Source organism: Falco cherrug, chromosome W (assembly GCF_023634085.1).
Source record: "Falco cherrug isolate bFalChe1 chromosome W, bFalChe1.pri, whole genome shotgun sequence".
NCBI lineage: Eukaryota > Metazoa > Chordata > Aves > Falconiformes > Falconidae > Falco > Falco cherrug.
The window spans coordinates 6,047,914-6,066,605 of record NC_073719.1 but is presented as its reverse complement, the minus strand read 5'-3'; the positions used below and the strand labels follow the sequence as shown (position 1 = coordinate 6,066,605).

General features: G+C 42.9%; 1 protein-coding gene across 4 annotated transcripts in view; it reads right to left on the bottom strand.

The window, feature by feature from the left end:
* The window catches only part of LOC129734464 (protein Hook homolog 3-like), a 124,955-nt gene that overhangs the window by 66,332 nt on the left and 39,931 nt on the right, over positions 1-18,692 (bottom strand). For all 4 annotated transcript variants that reach the window (XR_008730057.1, XM_055698008.1, XM_055698009.1 and 1 more), the window contains one exon: positions 3,308-3,358. Coding sequence is in view for 2 of the 4 variants with exons in the window: in XM_055698008.1 (XP_055553983.1) it covers positions 3,308-3,358 (51 nt within the window). In the remaining 2 variants the exon portion in view is untranslated. The remainder of the gene's footprint in view (positions 1-3,307; positions 3,359-18,692) is intronic.

Here is an 18,692-nt window from a genome sequence, read left to right as displayed (position 1 = left end):
TTAAATGAAAAGTCAAAAGTAGCTACAGACTTTGGGCACTGGTGCAAGTATAAGGGCACATACTGAAAAACATATGTCAAAAACCATGAAAATTAATTCTAAAATGTACTTATAGCCTGCCAATAAGTTCAACTATGATCAAATAAGTCAGGACAGAAAACATTTACTCAAACATCTATTCTCAAAATAGTAACTTTAGCATGGATATTCAGCACTTGGAGGGGTGACCATTTACTGAATATGGACTTATGAATCTGACTTCAGGTACTCAGTTTTTTAGAAAAATCTGTTTGTTCTAAAGCATTGTATTTGCAGTCATCTTCCTCATCATATTTATAAGAGGTGAATATTGTTTCTTGGGACAAGAAATATTCCCATGCAATGAACAGACTATGCATCACACTGTGCTAACCAATTTACTACAAAACATCACTCAAACTAGATTCAGATTTCAGAGATGAAGATTCACCACTGAAAAACTTTGTCGTATGGAGTGATTAATCTTTAAATTTGCATAACACCCTCCTATATAACAGAGTGGTTAGACTAACACTCAATTAAAACATTTTAATTAACTACAATGGGGAGATGATAAAAAGTGCTTTTCCTCCCCCTCTTCTCTTCCCAGGGAAGGGGAGGAGAAAGAAGCAGTCTTCGGTTGGAAGAGAGGAGAAAGTTCAGAGGCACAGTTTAAAGACATCACCAAAACAGAATCATTATCAAAAATGTCTCCTGTTTGTATTCTAAAACTTAACTATCAGACTAATAATGAAGCTCTGACAGAATATTTGCACCAGGAACAAGTGAGGAAGATTACCTCCCTTCAGGGAAGGCATCAGAGCCAGTGAGCCTCAGCCAACTGTCCACACAACATAAGGGTGATAGTTACTGGAGGCTCTCTCCTGCAGGGGATGAAGGTGTCCATCTCCAGACCTGACTTGACGTCTTGGTAGGTTTGCTGCTTGCCAGAGACTCAGGTCTCAGAGGGGAAGGGAGGTGTTCTCCTCAATCCCTCCAGTGAGGGAAGAAGGCTCAGGTATGAGTGGATGCACACAGAAGATCAAAACCTGGTGTCACAGGCAGGGCTTTCATTTTTATGACCATGAGGCTCACTTTGAGGAATGAAAACTGCTGATCAGGTACAGAATCCATCTGACAAAGCAGGGCAAGAGAGTCTTTGCTGATAGGCTCACTAAGATAGCAAGGACTACTTTAAATTAGTTAAGTCGGGGAAGGATTACCATAACCTGAAGTCATGGCATGGGGGACAGTATGATGGGAAAGGCACAAAGGAGTGGAAGGCTAGCTCATATAGCTGGAGTGTTGCCATGGATGCTCTATGCAGAGGAGCAGCTTGAATACATGGAGCTTCGCCTTGGAATGAGTGATAAGCCAGTCAGACACCTGTTGGTCAAGTTGAGCAGACAGACCAACACAGGTAACATTGTGGTAGGTGTCTGTTACAGACAGCCTGACTAAGAAGTAGTATATGATGCCTCTTTTAGAAAGCAAAAAAGCAGCCTCAATCACAGGCCCTGGTACTGTAAGGCTTAAAACACACAGATATCTGCTGAAAGGGCAACATGTCTAGATACAAGCAATCCAGAAGATTGAGAGTAATGAAAATAATTTTCTTTATGTTGATGACTGATGAACCAACTAGGGGAGATGTTCTCCTGAACCTGTTACTTACAAACAAGGAAAAACTGTTAAGGGATGTGAAAAATCAAGGGTAGGTTGGCTGTAATGATCAAAAAATGGTGGAGATAAAAATCCTGACAAATGAAATAGAAGAATCACAGCCCTGGATTTCAGGAGAATAGATTTCAGCTTGTATCTGCTACTAGGAAAATTGTCCTGGAAGGCAAAGGGGCCCAAGACAGCTGGTTGGTCTTCAAGGACAACCTTCTCAAAGCACAGCAAACATCCATTCCAACATGCAAGAAATTGAGCAACCATGGAAGGTCACTATGGATGAACAGGAAACTCATAACTAAGGGGAAAGCAGTGAATGTCATTTACCTCAACTGTAATGAGGCCTTTGACACAGTCTCCCATTGTATCCTTTTAGCCAGATTGGTGAAATATGGACTGGATAAGTGGACAATAGGGTGGATGCAAAATTAGCTGGACTGTTCAGCTAAGAGGGTTGTGATCAGTGGTACAAAGTCCAACTGACAAATGGTTACTAGCAACATCCTTAAGGAATGGATACTGGGGCAAGTACTGTTTGCTATCTTTACTAATCACCTGGACGATGGTACAGAGTACACTCTCAGTAAGTTCACAGACAATACCAAATTGGGGGAAATTATCAATATCCTGTAAGGTAGAACCTCTATCCAGAAGGACCTTGACAGGCTGGAGAAGTGAACTGGCAAGAACTTCATGAAATACAAGAACAAATGCCAAGTCCTGCACCTGGGGAGGAGTAACACACTGCACCAGTAGAGGCTGGGGCCAACTGGCTAGAAAGCAATGTTGCAGAAAAGAACCTGGGGGTCCTGGTGGACAACAACAGGAAGCAGCAGTGTATCCTTGCAGCCAAGAAGGCCAACCACATATTAGCAAGAACACAGACAATGCATCACGGGAAGTGATTCTTCCCCTCTATTCAGTATTTGTGAGACCGCACCTGGAGTCCTGTATCTAGTTCTGGACTCCTCAGTAAAAAACAGATACTGACATACCGTAATAAGTCCAGTGGGGGCTACCAAGACAATTGGTGAGCTGGAGCATGTGATGTACAAGGAAAAGCTGAGAGATCTGGGTTTGTTCAGCCTTGAGAAGAGAAGGCTCAGGTGAGTTTTGTATTGCTGTCTAAAACTACCTAGAGGAAGGGAAGGTGTAGAGAAGATGGAGCCAGCCTCTTCTCAAAAATGCACCGTGATAGAATGAGAGGCAACAGAGGAAATTCTGGTTTGATGCAAGGAAAAGCCTTTTTCTCCCCCATGAAGGTAGTTAAACGCTGGAACTCCAGCCCAGAGAGGCTGTGGAATCTCCATCCTTGGAGGTATTAAAACATCAATTGGACAAGGCCCTGAGCAATCATCTCTTGTTGGCCCTGCTTTGGAAAAACAAAACAACTTTGGATTGCATGACCTCTGGAGGTACCTTCCATCATACATGATTGTATGGTAATGTGGGCAATCAATTTTGAGAGGGCTAACACATGAGAACAGGCTACAAGACTCCTTGAGTGCCCAACACTGAAAAAGTCCAGACCTAAAAATCAGCAGACTACATTGTACATTGAAGATATATAACAAAAGATAAGTGAATGTAGATTACTTAAGAATATTCTTACCTCATGGTTATAATCCATTATTCCTTTTAAAATTTTCTTCAAGTTGCTTACCTATAACAGGAAAAGGAAGGAAATATGTTAAAAATGCAGGGAAGATCTAAATAGATGTTAAGTTACACAAATACTATATGGTCAAAGAGTTGACAGTCACACAAAAAAAGACCTCCCCCCATCATGAATCACACAATATACATCTATAAGTTTCCATGAGAATTTATGCCTGAACAGTTTAAATTAGCATAAAGTTAAGCAGTGGTCCCTTGTGATCAAATTTCTAGATGTTATCACAAGTCCACATGAAACAATGGAACCCAGTTAAGTCTATGAAAAGACCACCTCACCACCACAAACACACACAAGATTACACACCACATTGTCTTGAATGGTGTTTAGATCAGACACTGATTTTCTAAAAGAAGTCTCCTCTAGAGTATTTGTTTATCTTCAGATGCTTTTATATTTAAAAAATAAAATTTTCTTTTCCTCTCCGCTTTTCTTGAAATATCCTGGCAAGTCTTCTTACTCTAGAAACATACACCTCCAAGCCAAAACTCCTAATAAGCTCATATTTCACTATTCAGTCATACTCCTTCCTCTCTAAGCTACAGAAATTTTTTCATGTTCTCATTAATTATTTCTCCTAGTTCCTACATTTTTTTCATTGCTAATCTACGACTTCTTTACAATTAAATGCCTTCCTTACAGTAATCAAGACAATCCCACATTTCTTGGCAGTGTCTTCAATCCCATGCAAAAATAAGTACTGTAACACTTGCACAATCAATGCCAAAGTTAAATTTCATATAAGCAGGAGGCTTGTATCTATGCCAAATTTCTATAGTACTAAAGGGTTTCAGTTCAGTCTGCTGAAAATTAGTTTAGAACAAGTATCAAACGGAGCACATTAAATTTATGAAGATACTGTATGGGTTTCATAGGTTATATTAAGAACAAACAAATCTTCTGGTTGAAAATAACCTCTACAGATTATCAGCCTATTAGTGTGATAAAATATTTAGCAAAGAATTTAACAATAGAAGCAACGTGTTATCTCATTTGACAGGATGTTTAAACAACTTCTGTAAAGGCTTCTTTAAGAGGGATGGAGAGAATGGCAAAAAAGTTTAATTTCCCTGGGTAATCACGTCCCAGGTCAATTCATTATCTCAGACCTAAATAGTATACTGCCCTATGACAAAGTTTATACTGCAGTTGATTACATTTTACAAGATGCGTACTACTGACATGTTGTTACAACAAATACAAAAATATAACAGATGGAAGAGGGAGGGGAAATGAAGCACCACAAATTTTTACTGTCTTTAAAGAGATATTAACATAGCTATGTCAATAGTCTCTTATATATCTCTAAGTTATCTATCTTTCAAAAAGATATGAAAACACACAGCAGTGTTGTGGTTTAATCCCAGACGGCAACCAAGTACCATGCAGCTGCTCACCCACTCCCCAATCCGGTGGAATGGAGAGGAGAATTAGAGGCAAATCCCATGGGTTGAGATAAGAACAGTTTAGCAATTGAAATAAAGTTAAATAATAGTAATAACAATAACAACCGTAACGAAGAGGAGAGAGAGAAATAAAACCCAAGAAAAAAAACCAAACAAACCTAGAGATGCACAATACTGTTCCTCACCACCCACTGACCAATGCCTAGCCAGTCCCCAAGCAGTGATCAGCAGTTCCCAGCCAACTCCCCCCAGTTCATATAGTCAGAACGATGTTCTATGGCATGGAAAATCCCTTTGGCTAGTTTGGGTCAGCTGTCCTGGCTATACACCCTCCCAGCTCCTCGTGCACCTACTCACTGAAAGAGCATGGGAAACTTGAGGAGTCCTTGATTTAGAGTAAGCGCTACTTAGCAACTAAAACATCAGTATGTTATCAACATTATTCTCATACTAAAACCAAAACACATCACTGTAACAGCTACCAGGAAGAAAATTAACTCTGTCCCAGCTGAAACCAGGAGAAGCAGAAAATAAGTTAGGAAGCACTATACTGTGGAGTGGCTGGAAGACAACGGACATATTATGAGCTATCCAGACCAAGTAACTTTGTTGTAATAGCAGGCCAAGCAGGCCAAAGCTGTAACAAGCTGCAGGTGTTGTGAAGGACACATGCAAGGCCAAGGGAGACAAACTGTGTATTCACAGAGAGATAAGAGAGTTGGACAGAAAGATGAGAAAAAGCAGGATGCCTGCACAAGGGGGGGAGCAGCATGTGGGCACCACACCGGGACCTATCATAGGGGAGATGGAAGTATGTGAATGAGTAGTTTTAACCTATCACCTTTTACATAACAAAGCCTGCGTAGCGTGTGCATTTTTAGCTGGGGGTATAAATTGGTGAGAGTCTATTAATATCACCCGTAGAGTATAAATTGCTGTGTATCCCTTAATAAAGTGGCACTAACTTGATCACATTGGTTGTACAAGTTGCGTCCGAGCCTTCTGCGTCAACACTATACTGATAATCAAGGACAAATTATGAACTCCGGCATAGCCAAAATGAGAGCTGCTGAAAGCTCATCTCTATTTCTCTCCAAAGAAAAGTTCAAGAATGCAACAGGCTATTCATCCCAAAAGATAAAAGGAGAGCCCTGCACTTAATTATGATGGTCTGACCATTTCATTTCTACTAAACTCACCCTTACAGAAGCAGGAGTCAAAACCTGACTTACTACAAGCATATATAAAGCATTCCTGGGAAATGTTCCTAGTCTTCATAATTGTTGAACCTAAAGTTATACTGAAGCATTCACCTAAACATCTAAAAAGACATACCAAACACTCTGGCAACCTAAGGTAAGAAATAGAGATTCTACATGACAATCTGCAGAAAACAGCTGTTCCTGGTATCTCTTTTAATTGGATGTACACAAATTATGAGTTTATCTCCATGTTTAAACCCCCCTCTCCTGCCATCAAACGCACTGTTTTTAGTCCAAGAACTTCAAAAATTTCCTAGATTATTGCCAAATGGTTCAGGCCCCACCACCTCTCTCAGTGATCATGCACTGTCATAACCAAAGTCCATAGCAAATTTAAGAATTTTATCAATTGTTTTTCATATCACTGCAAAGAATACTGTACTGATTGGGATATAATTTTCAAATTTGATTCATTAAAAACCTTCCAGTTTGTGATTTGCCTCAGGCTGCTGTAGAAAGCACCACAGAAAACAATAGGCCATGTTTCTCCTCTTATCTTCTTACTGCACTGCTTTTCAGTTGTCATTCCCTCCCCCACATCCACCCAGTAGCTTCTGGACTGCTGACTCCATATTAGAATAGACATGATAGATAATAAGCAAATAACAGTCATTTTAATATTGGGGGGGGAAGCAGCAAAATGGTTGGGGGCGATATAGATTAAAAACTAGCCCAGGGGGCATGTATTAGCTTGACATGTTTAGAGTGGGCAATAAGGAAGGGCTCATCCTTTAGCTAGCAGATGTTTTACACTTGAACAAAAAGATAGATTATGGTCTGCAACAAAAGGTTAGATGATGGATGACACTTAAAGAACTCTTAGATAACAGAAACAATGGACTACTAATGTATGCAAAGATAAGCAGGAACTTTAGGTAACCAGCCAAGAAGGTGAAAAGTACATCTTGAAGAGGCACCAGAGGGAGAAGATTATGATAATGAATTTTTGGAAACCCTACACATATGCATGACTTTGTATAATAAACACCCATCAGCTTGTTGAAATAGTGTGCAAGTTAGGAGGACCCCTTACACCCAGCGTCACAATAAACATACCTGCTATATAACTCTCTAAGTTGTAGTTTGATTCTGCATGTCAGGGGTTGTCCCACCACCACCCCTCCACAATGCAACTGTGACCCTCCTGCTGCACTCTAAAGGATGTTCACATGTGGAGCACTGCCACTTCTCTTCCCAGCTGATCTCTGGGGAGTTTTAACTTCCTTCCTCTCCCTCTCTATCCCTATGTTTTAATCTGTGCTCATTGCCTTCTGTCCTGTCAGTGGGCATCACAAGAAGAGTCTGACTCCCTCTTCTTCACTCCCTCCCATCAGGTATTTATATACGTTTATAAGTCCTGTTGCCTGCCTGCCACACACACACCCCCACCCCACACCCCCCAAGCCTTCTCTTCTCCAGACTGAAGAGTTGCAGCATGCTCAGCCTCTCCTCACAGAAGACATTGCTCCAGTCCCTGGACCATCTCCATGGCCCTGTGCTGGACTCACTCCAGTAGCTCCATACCCTCCTTGCACTAAGGAGCCCCAAACTAGACACAATACTCCAGCTGGGGCCACACAAGTGCTGAGTACAGGGGAAGGATCACCTCCCTCAACCTGCTGGCAATGCTCCTCCTAATGCAGCCCAGTATACCATTTGGCCTCTTTGCATCAAGTGCACATTGCTGGCTCATGTTCAACCTGCTGTCCAATAGGACCCCCAGGTCCTTTTCTGCCAAACTGCTTTCCAACTGGGTGGTGCCCAGCATGTACTGGGTGCCTGGGGTTGTTCCTCCCCAGGTGCAGGACTTTGCCCTTCCCATTGTTGAATTGTATGAGGTTCCTGTCAACCCATTTCTCCAGCCTGTCCATGTCCCTCTAGATGACAGCACAATCCTGTAGCTTATCAGCCACTCCTCCCACTTCTGTTCCATCATCCAGCTCGCTGAGGGTACACTCTGACCCATCATCCAGCTCATTAATGAGAAGGTTAAACACTATCAGCCTCACTATTGACCCCTGGAGTACACATCTAGTGACTTGCCTCCAACTTCACTTTGTGCATTCAATCACACCCCTCTGGGCCTGGCTGTTCAGCCAATTCTCAGTCCACCTTACTGTCCATTTATCTAGCCTGCACTTTGTCAGCTTCTCTAAGAGGATGTTAAGGGAAACAACGTTAAAGACTTCACTGAAGTCAAGGAAAACAACACTTACTGCTCTCCTCTTGTCCACCAAACTAGTCACCTCACTATAGAAAGCTACCAGGCAAGCGAGGCATGGTTTCTCCTTCATAAATCCATGCTGACTACTCCCAATCACCTTCTTGTCCTCCATGTGCCTGGTTTCCAGGATTATCTGCTTGTGGTTTAACCCCAGCCAGTAATTAAGTACCACACAGCCCCTCACTCACTCCTCCCTCACCCAGGTGGGGTGGGAAGGGGAATCAGGAAGGAATATAGAACTCAAGGGTTGAGATAAGAACAGTTTTAACAACTGCAAAAATAAAACCAAAAGAACAATAACAACAGTTACAAGGAAAAGGAGAGAGAGGAAGAGAGGAGTGAAACCCAAATGGAAAAGAGAAAAGAAAGCTAGTGATGCACAATACAACTGCTCACCACCTGCTGACAGACATCACCCAGCCAGCCCCTGGGCAGCAAGCCAGGCCACCCTCACCTCCATCTAGGTCCTCTCCTCATCTCTCCTACATGCAGGGCACACACTCTCCTCCCTCTGCTTATTCTAGGTCTCTCTTCATTTAGTGCTCTTCTTCCATACCCTTTAAAGCAGGGGTCCTCAAATTACAGCCCCCCAGGGTCTTCAATCTGGCCCCCGGTATTTACAGAACCCCCCTGCTGGGGGTTGAGGGGAAACCAAGTAGCTGCAGCTGACCTCCTGACACTTCATCTGTGCACCAGCCTCCTGCTTAAAAAGTTTGAGGACCTCTGCCTTAGAGCTATTTAACTACTTGGCAGGAACCAGCCACAGCTGCACATTATCCACATCAGCCAACCCACTGCCCCTGAAGCCAGCCCACAGCTGTATATTATCAATGTTAATTAACCTGCCTTCATTCCTCTATAATTCCTCTACACCCTCCCAATTTCCTGTGCCCTTCTAGCCCTCTCACCAGCAAGGTCTGAGAAACCAAAAAGTCTCTGACCATGCTATTCCCACACCAAATCCAAAACACAGCACTTCACTAGTAACCAAGAAGAGAATTAACTTTATCCCAGGATGCTGCTCCATCACCTTCCCAGGGATCAATACAAGGCTGACCAGCCTGTAGTTCCCTGGGACCTCTTTCTTGCTCTTCTTAAAGATCAAGGTGACATTTACTCTCTTCCAGTCCTCAGGAACCTCTCCCGCTCTCCACAACCTTTCAAAGACAATTGAGAGTGTCCTCACAATGAGATCAACCAGCTCCCTCAGCACTCATGGGTACAACCCATATCCTATGGTATTTTCCCAAGTAAATAACTGAAGAAGCCAAAGTCTGCTGTCCTGAAGTCGAGGTTTGTAGTCCTGCTTTTTATTCTGCTCCCTCCTTTTAAGATTCTCTTAGGAGTTCACTCTAACATCTCGTGGTCACTGCAGTCAAGGCTACCTCCAACTTTCACAACCCCAGCTAGTTCTACCTTGCTTGTAAGCATGAAGTCCAGTAGAGCATTTTTCCTTGTTGTCTTCTCAATCACCTGTGTCAGGAAGTTGCCATCAATGCACCCTAGAAATCTCCTAGATTTCTTATGCCCTGCTGAATTGCCCTTCCAGCAGATACCATGGTGGTTAAATTCCCCCATGAGGACCAGGGCTTGTGAGTATGAGGCTTCTTCCAGTTGCCTGAAGAAGGCCTCATCTATTTCTTTTTCCTGATTAGGCAGACTAGCAGACACCCATCACAACATCACCCATGTTGTTCTGCCTTCTATTCCTGACCCATAGGCTCCCAACTGGCTCCTCACTGGTTCCAAGTCAGCTGTATCCACAATTCCAATGGCCTATGCTAGGGTTTCTGCTCTGAACTGCATTCTGCAGGAATCTTTGTCTCTCCACTTAAAATATAGGGGGCCAAGAAAGACACCAATCTATTAGCTTTGGGGCCCACCCCACCCTGATCACACACACACCTGTCTTCTATGAAAATAAGTCCTAAGAACATGCCTGTATTTTTGATTGGCATGGGCAGGTATGGGCACTTGAGTTTAATTGGAAACCAAGATATATTTTTAAAGAAGGAGGTAGCTCTGAACACATTTTCAGATTATATTTATGTTGGGACATAGAGTGTCTCAGAAGTTAAAGACACAGAAACAGAAATAACTATGTTAGTTACTAATTATCTTCTTGACGTTAGGTGAATATCAGGCCAGATTCAACAGCCCAAGAGACACGAGGCTGCCCCAACTCCATGCCCAGGTCTAATCAGTAGCAAGGCTGAAGATGTATTCCCAGTAGGCACACACACAAAGCACACATATACACCACATATATACATATATATACACATACAGACACACTCAGCACTCACACGAATACAAAGAGCACCAATGGCCTTATGCTGTTCCCCTCTCTGCCTGAGCAGGATGGAGGTCCATTAGTGGGAATGTATGTACATAAGTATAATGTGGATCCCTCTAGCAGCAGAGCTCAGATATTCAGTCTGCCCAGTAGCTGCCCTTTGATCCCAGTCTCCCCAGCTGCTAGCACCTGGACATATGAACCCCCTGAGGCTGCAGCCCCATTCAAGTTAGTGATAGAGATCAACTCACTCACATACACATGCACAGAGCTGTCTGGAACTCTCTTGGTTCCCCAGTAGCCAACCCTCCATAGTCTCACCCTTACAGACACACACATACACAAGTGGGTTTCACCCTTAGAGACCCCCAGACCCTACAGTCTCTCCAGCATCTGGCTGGGACTCCACTGGTCCCTGAGCTCCTACCATGGGCTCACCCTCAGAGACACACCCCCACCCCCCTGACTCCCAGGTCACTTCATCTAGTCACTGGCTAGTTTGTGCTAGTGATCATACACTTACACCCTGGCATCATTCGGTCCAGTTACTGGCACTATAGACACACAGGTGCTCTGGCCCCATGTCCCACTCCAGTGACTGGCACTTGATTTTTCTCACTCAGCTTTCTCCAGTTGCTGGTACTAAGGCACATGAGCCCTCCAACCTGTGGAGTGACTCCAGTTGCTGGCACTCAGACATCCTTACACACATACATGCACACAGACTAGAGCCCCCCTCACCCAGGGAGAGTTAGAAAGGAATTTAATAAGAAAATAGGACAGACTGCACTGATCAAGTACAGGGCATGGCCAGACAAGTTTATTGACCAGGCATTCGTTTACATGCAACCGACCCTTTTTATCCCCTTACTCTTCTTTTTTCCCCACGTTATTCCTCCCCAAATCACTTAAGCCCCTCTCTTTTCCTGCCTTTTGTTCCTCCCCTAAACACTCCATAAGAAGTCCTGTGCAATCCCAAAATGGTCTTCCCCTGCATCCCATAATGTGTCTTATATCCCTAGGCAGCAATCCCCCCTCAGTCCAAAAGGTGCTCCAGCATTGACTTGTCTTGAATTTCACGCTTGGAGCACAGGGCTGTCATTCTCCTGGGACAGCCCTGAAAGGACCCCAGACAGGATAACTGTATTGGGTGTATGTGGCAAGGTTTTGGTAGCAGGAGTGGTCTCTGTGAAAGGACATTGGGGCTGCACTGTGCTGGACACAGCTGGCTCTGCAACAGACCCACTGCAAGCCAAAGCTGAGTGAATCAATGAAGATGGTGGCACCTTTGTGAAAACATATTTAAGAAAGGACAGAAAACTTCAGGTAGAGAGAGGAGGGAACAAAAAGAGTGATAAGCAACAGAGGGAACCTGAATATCAGAAATGGAGGAGGTGCTCCATGGTGCCAGGGCAGATATTTACCATGCCGGAGCAGCACACAGTCTCTGCAACCTCTCCTCCCTTCCCTTAGTGGTTTGGCTGCCTGTGTTCAAGGCCAGCTCTGACATGGTGCAACTATGCAACCTGGGATCAGACTGCTGGGAAAGAGTCGGGTGAGAAAGAGCCAGGAGAACATTCATCAGAGGCCTCCTCACTTTGCTCAGGTGCAGCAGATGCCTCGCCCTTGGGCCTGAGCTACTCTGCAGATATGCTGTGACTAGCCATGTCCCTCACTAATGCTGACTTGACCCACTGACTTGACTTCCTGGCTTGACCTTAGACCTGCCTTGTCACTATAGCCTTGCCTAACCATTACTGGACTATTGACTGAACCTGGCTGCTGTGACCAGACCTGCCCTGCTCTCCTTGCTGTGGGACTATGCCCTATAGCTGAGGCCACTGCTCCTGCCTGCCTTGCTGTCACCCTTGGTTCCAAGATCATCTGCCTTTGCAGAGCACTCACTTCTGCTGTTCTCTAACATAGCATGATAAAATTAAACATATAGGCACAAATGTCAATCACAAGTCATTAATTGTTGAAAATTTCTGTTCAAACATATCAGCATCCCTTGACCACTGAACTAATTTTGTTTAAGGAATTTCATTCTTGAGAAATTTTAGCAAGAAAATTAAGTCACTTTTTGGTGCTATTTCCTAGTTTCAGTGAAGGCTGTTTTGTTTTGTTTTCAAAATGTGTCAGTAGGAAATACTGGTTTGCATACAGTTCAAAAAGAGATTTTAGAAGTATTCAGTTCTTAATCAGGAAAGAGTTCTCTCTATGTTCATAGATTTCTTTTTGTTAGACACAACAAAATTATATTTAAGCCGTTAATGAAAAGTAGAGTTTTCATTCCCAAATGGGGGGGAAAAAGTGAACTGCTAAGCTTAGTGTTTACATAAGTTTTGCCCCTGAAATTCTATCTTCCAGGAAGCAAACTGTATTTGTATTAGAAACACAATATTTAAGTAGAATGTGTCAGTTTTAATATACAGTATACTAAGTGGCTGGATGCTTTCTACTCTGCCAGTCCCTAGAGTTCTAACATTTCTCTTATTCTATCCTATTCTATCCATTACTCAAATCTCTGAAGCCAAAGTCTGCTCTGAAACCAAGATTATAATGACTTGTGACTGTACAGATTTACTTGAAACTAGCTGGCCACCAGGTAACCACCAAGCTGGCTCTATCACTCCTCAACAGGACAGGGGGAGAAAATACAATGGAAAAGCTCATGAGTCAAGATAAGGACAGGGAGATCACTCACCGATTACCATCATGGGCAAAACAGACTTGAGCTGGGGAAATTAGTTTATTGCCAATTAATTGTAACAGAGTAGGATAATGAGAAAAAAATAAGAACAAATCTAAACACACCTTCCCCCCACTCCTCCCTTCTTCCCAAGCTCAACTTCACTCCTGACTTGTCTACCTCCTCCTCTGCCTGAGCAGCGCAGGGGGATGGGGAATAGGGAGTTGTAGTGAGGTCATAACTCCTCCTCACACTCTTCCCCTGCTCCAGCGTGGGGTCCCATCCATGAGATACAGTCCTTCACAAACTTCTCCAATGTGGGTCCTTCCCACAGGATGTAGTTCTTTAGGAACTGTTCCAGCATGGGTCCATTCCACAGGGTGCAGTCCTTCATGAATGGACTTCTCCAGCGTGGATCCCCCACGGGGTCACAGGTCCTGCCAGAAAACCTGTTCCTGCATGGTCTCCTCTCCACAGGCCACATGTCCTGCCAGAAGCCTGCTCCTGCATAGGCACTCCACAGGCTGTGTTTTCCTTCAAGGCACATCTACCTGCTCTGGTGTGGGGACCTCCATGGGCTGCAGGGGAAATCTCTACTCCAGCACCTCCTCCCCCTCCCTCTTCACTGACCTTGTATCTACAGGGCTGTTTCTCTCACATATTCTCTCCCTCAGCTGCTGCTGTGCAGCTTTTTTTACCCTTTCTTAAATATGTTATCACAGAGGCGCTACCACCATCACTGATTGGCTCAGCTGTGGCCAGCAGCAGGTCCATCTCGGAGCCATCTGGAACTGGCTCTGTCCAACATGGGGACAGCTTCTGGTGTCTTCTCACAGAAGCCACCCCTACAGCACCCCCCTACAGCACCCCCACCCCACCCCGCTACCAAAACCTTGCCATGTAAACCCAATACAGTATAGTAATAGAACAATACTTTTAATAAAACACTGTCCTTGCAGTTATCAGCAAGTAAACCAACTAACTGAATAGAAAGATAACTTACAGTGCAGGGGGAAGGTGGCAGGGGAGGAGGGAGCCATGTATCCATGAGTCTTCCATATTCTCCATACGCAAGAACATTCAATCAAAGTTTACAATTGGGTAGTTTTCTAAATAGTTGTGTCAATGCTGCCAAGATTACTGGTCAAAGGGAAGGTATCAGAGAAGTGCGACAAAAACCCCTGCACATTCTGTCATCACCCATTTTTCATTCTAGGCTGGATTGCTGGATCCTTTATATGGTTTGTAATACTGACAGCTCATACAACTGGCTGACTATTACACTATATAGTGTTGGATACAGAGAGCGACTGTCTAGCAACAAAACTATGCCTCAACAAGCTATCAGTTACTTGAAATAAACTGCTCTATGAGCAGCAGAACTAACAGAGCTGGTTTGGGGAGGAATGTCCCTTGTTTCCCAGCCCACCCACACTGCCTCATCAGTTTCCCTCACTTCTGCTGGCAACCCTATTAGTCAAGACACAGTACATGCTATACATAAGTCCAGAGTTACATGTGACTGGCCTGGCAGCACATACAATACTAACAGGTCTGTTGGCCAAACCAAAACATGTACAACAGCAGTCCTCCCTACCTTTTTGTCACAAGGCACTTATTTGTGCATATTCTTTATTAAGCCACTGATATTCATAAGCCTGTAAGAACTAAAACATCTCAGAATTCTAAGCCCTTTGTCAAAATGTTACAGATTTGCTAATAAGTTAGAATTAATTGACTTTATTTGATTTTATAAAATCATTCTTAATAGAAATATAGAGGGATAAGAAATATATTTTAATGAAACTTATAGTTGCACAGTAAAAGCTGTTATGAAATCCTTTGTACAGTCCTGTACCAAGGCCAGAAGAATGGGCTACAATCATTGTTTAAAACTTAGGTAACAAATGTGGGGTTTTACAGATTTCTTTGTATTTGACTAGTCTTCTGTATGTAGAAAGTGTATTGAAATGTCAGAATATAGGATTAATGGGAACTGGGGAGAGTCGACTGGAACAGCTTGTAGTTACCTGCCAAGAAACCGTGAACTTTAGTAAAAGGTAATTCCGGCAGGGGAAGATCGCAACCACCGACTCATATACCACCTACCCAAATCGTACCCCAGACCCATTTCTAGACCTTTCTAACCGTTACTGCGCAGAATCGGATATGGGAGGAGGGTATGTTAATGATTTTCGGGAAGTATTATGATTATGCATGAATAGTTAATGAATATGTATGAATAAGTTCTATATATGGTGTCTAATTTTGAGACTTGGTGTGCGTTGATCGTGAGAGGACTCACTCATGCACCCGGCCGTCAATAAAGAAGTGTCTGCTTATCTGCATCACATTTGTGTCAATAAGTTCTTCGTTCCGAGATTTTGGTAACAGTTTTTGGCGACCCAGATGGGACCTCACTGAAGGAGACCGGAGGAGTCGGGGACCTGATCAGTTCCAGCCGGCACCGAGGATTTCTCGGGGATACCCATTGATCCCTGATCCGTAAGGCTCTTCGCGACATTCCCTGGATTTTGGTAAGACACTTCTTTTTTTGTAATTGTAGTAAGTGGGTTAGAGCCCCACTAAAGTAAGTGCACTGGAGGAAGTGGGTTAGAGTCCCACTGTATTTGTCTGCCTGTCAGACGCGGTGAAAGCTGTGCAGGGTTGGACTAAAAGAATCCTAGGGGAAGTGGAAGTTTAAGCGTCTGCCCGTAAGACATAAGCGAAAGCTATTGCAGGGTTGGACTAAAAGGATCCTTGTGGAAGTGGAAGCCTAGGCGTCTGCCCGTAAGACATAAGTGAAAGCTATTGCAGGATTGGACAACAGTGGAGATAAAAGAACATAGCGGAGATAAAAGAACCTATATGCTATAGTGTTCGCTAAGGTAGCACCTTTAACAAGAAGATAGAAGGGGTTTTTTGTGTTACGGAATTGGTTTTTTGGTTGTGTATTGAGGAGAAAATTAAGAAGTGTATAATATTGTGTTACATACCTTTGTTTAAAGTAACAATTGTGGAAAAGTGTGAGTGTGGCTGTAAGGGTGAAATGTGCAATTGAGCACGAAAGCGAGTGTGGAGTTCGGATCCGCAGATCGGAGTGACAGATTTGAGTGATTGTGTATTGTACTGTAAAGTGATTATACCATGGCATCTAAGTTAACTCAGTTGTTTAAAAGTAAAAGTATAAGTAATCTTGCTGCAAATGACAAAGTCCCGAAAAAAATCTCAGTTGGGATGTTTGTTGGCACATTGGAGAGATTTACATGATGATTTGCGAAAGAACCAGATGATTGAGTATTGTAATAATTGGTGGCCTCTGTATACATTGGATAATCAGGAAAAGTGGCCCATGAATGGGACACTAAATTATAACACTATTCTGCAGTTAATGCTGTACTGTAAAAGAGAAGGGAAATGGAGCGAAATGCCATATGTGGATTTGTTCTTTTACTTAAGACAGAGAAAAGACTGGCAGGATGAATGCAAGTTAACTGTTGGAGATAATTTGGTGATGGCTATAACTGCTGATAATAAGAAAGTGAAAAAGTGCTGTTCAACTTGTAAGATCGGGAAAGGTTGTTTGAAGAAGAGAATTGTTTCTGAAATTGATGACGGACCAGAATTAGATATATCCCCTCCTAGGAGAGAAAGGAATCAGGGTCAAGAATATAGGGCACGAGGACAGGTGGGGGAACCAGATAGCAGTGGAATAGAAGATGTGGAGGAGAGATTATCCGAGATTGTAATTCATACCCCTGTTTCCCGGAGAACTCGACAGCAGACACAAACAATAGCTCCCCTGTGACAGGGAGTTGGTAACGATGGGCCAGTGTATGTGAAAGTGCCTTTTTCATTTATGGATTTGATGGCATGGAAATGTTCAGCAGGAGACAGCCAAAGTAATGGTTTTAGATGATTGAAGGGGACCGGAGGGGAACCCAGCTGAGCCTCTGGTTATAATTAAGCTGGGAGAAAAAGAAGTTAAATTTTTAGTGGATACAGGAGCGACATTTTTGGTATTAAATACCTGTAAAGGAAAAATTGGAACAAAAAACAGCCAATATAATAAGAGCAACCGGGAAAGAAGAAAACAGGCCATTCCTGCAACCCCTGGATTTGAAATTTGGAAATAAAATAATTATATATGAATTATTGTATGTACCAAAATGTCCGATACCCTTGTTAGGAAGGGATTTGTTATCCAAATTAAATGCACAAATTGTTTTTGAGGAAAGAGAATTTTTCTTGAAAATACCCGAGTCAAAAACGAGAGAAATCCTGATGATACAAGAAAAGGTAAAGGAGCAGGAAAATCCACTGGAGGTGGATTTGGCAGTGATCCCTACAGTATGGGAAGCAGATAATCCTGGAAAATTGAAACTAACAGAGCCTATCAAAATAGACTTAAAGGAGCAGGGACTGTAAAAATTAAGCAATATCCAATCAAACCAGAAGTTAGACAGGAACTAAAGAAATTGATTGATAAATTTTTGGAGCATAAAATTTTGGAAGAATGTGAATCTGAGTATAATACTCCTATTTTACCAGTCAGAAAACCTTCGGGTGAATATGGGCTGGTGCAAGATTTGAGAGCAGTGAATTAAATAGTTAAGGATATTTATCCTGTAGTAGCAAACCCTTATACGCTGTAAACAGCGTTAAAGGAGACTTACCAGTGGTTTACAGTGCTTGATTTGAAAGATGCTTTCTTTTGTATACCTTTGGAAAGGGAAAGCAGAAAACTGTTTGCTTTTGAATGGGAAAATCCACAAACTGGGCAAAAAATGCAGTTAACATGGACAAGATTACCCCAAGGATTTAAAAACAGCCCAACAATTTTTGGAAATCAGCTGGCAAAGGAGCTTGAAATCTGGAAACAGGACAAATCAAGGCCTGGACATTTCCTTTTACAATATGTGGATGACATACTGATTGCTATAGAAGAAAGGTTTACTTGTATACAGGTGACTATTGACCTCTTGAATTTTCTTGGACTAAATGGCTACAAGGTATCCAGGAAGAAAGCCCGAATAGCCTGCCAGACTGTGATATATCTGGGTTTTGAAATTTCAAAAGGGCAGTGACAATTAGAAAAGATCGCAAAGAAACCATTTGCAATATACCTGAGCTGAAAAATATTCATGAACTCAGAGTGTTTTTGGGAATGACTGGGTGGTGTCGCCTTTGGATTATGAACTATGGGCTAATAGCTAAACCGTTGTATGAGGCCCGAAAGAATTCTCCCTTGGTATGGGGCCCACAACAGCAAAAGGCTTTTGTAGAGTTAAAACGTGCCTTAATGTCTGCACCTGCTTTGGGACTTCCAGATTTAACCAAAGATTTTCATTTGTTTGTCCGTGAGAGGCAACACCTTGCACTGGGAGTGTTAACTCAGAAGATAGGAAGCTGGAAAGGACCAGTCGGATACTTCTCCAAACA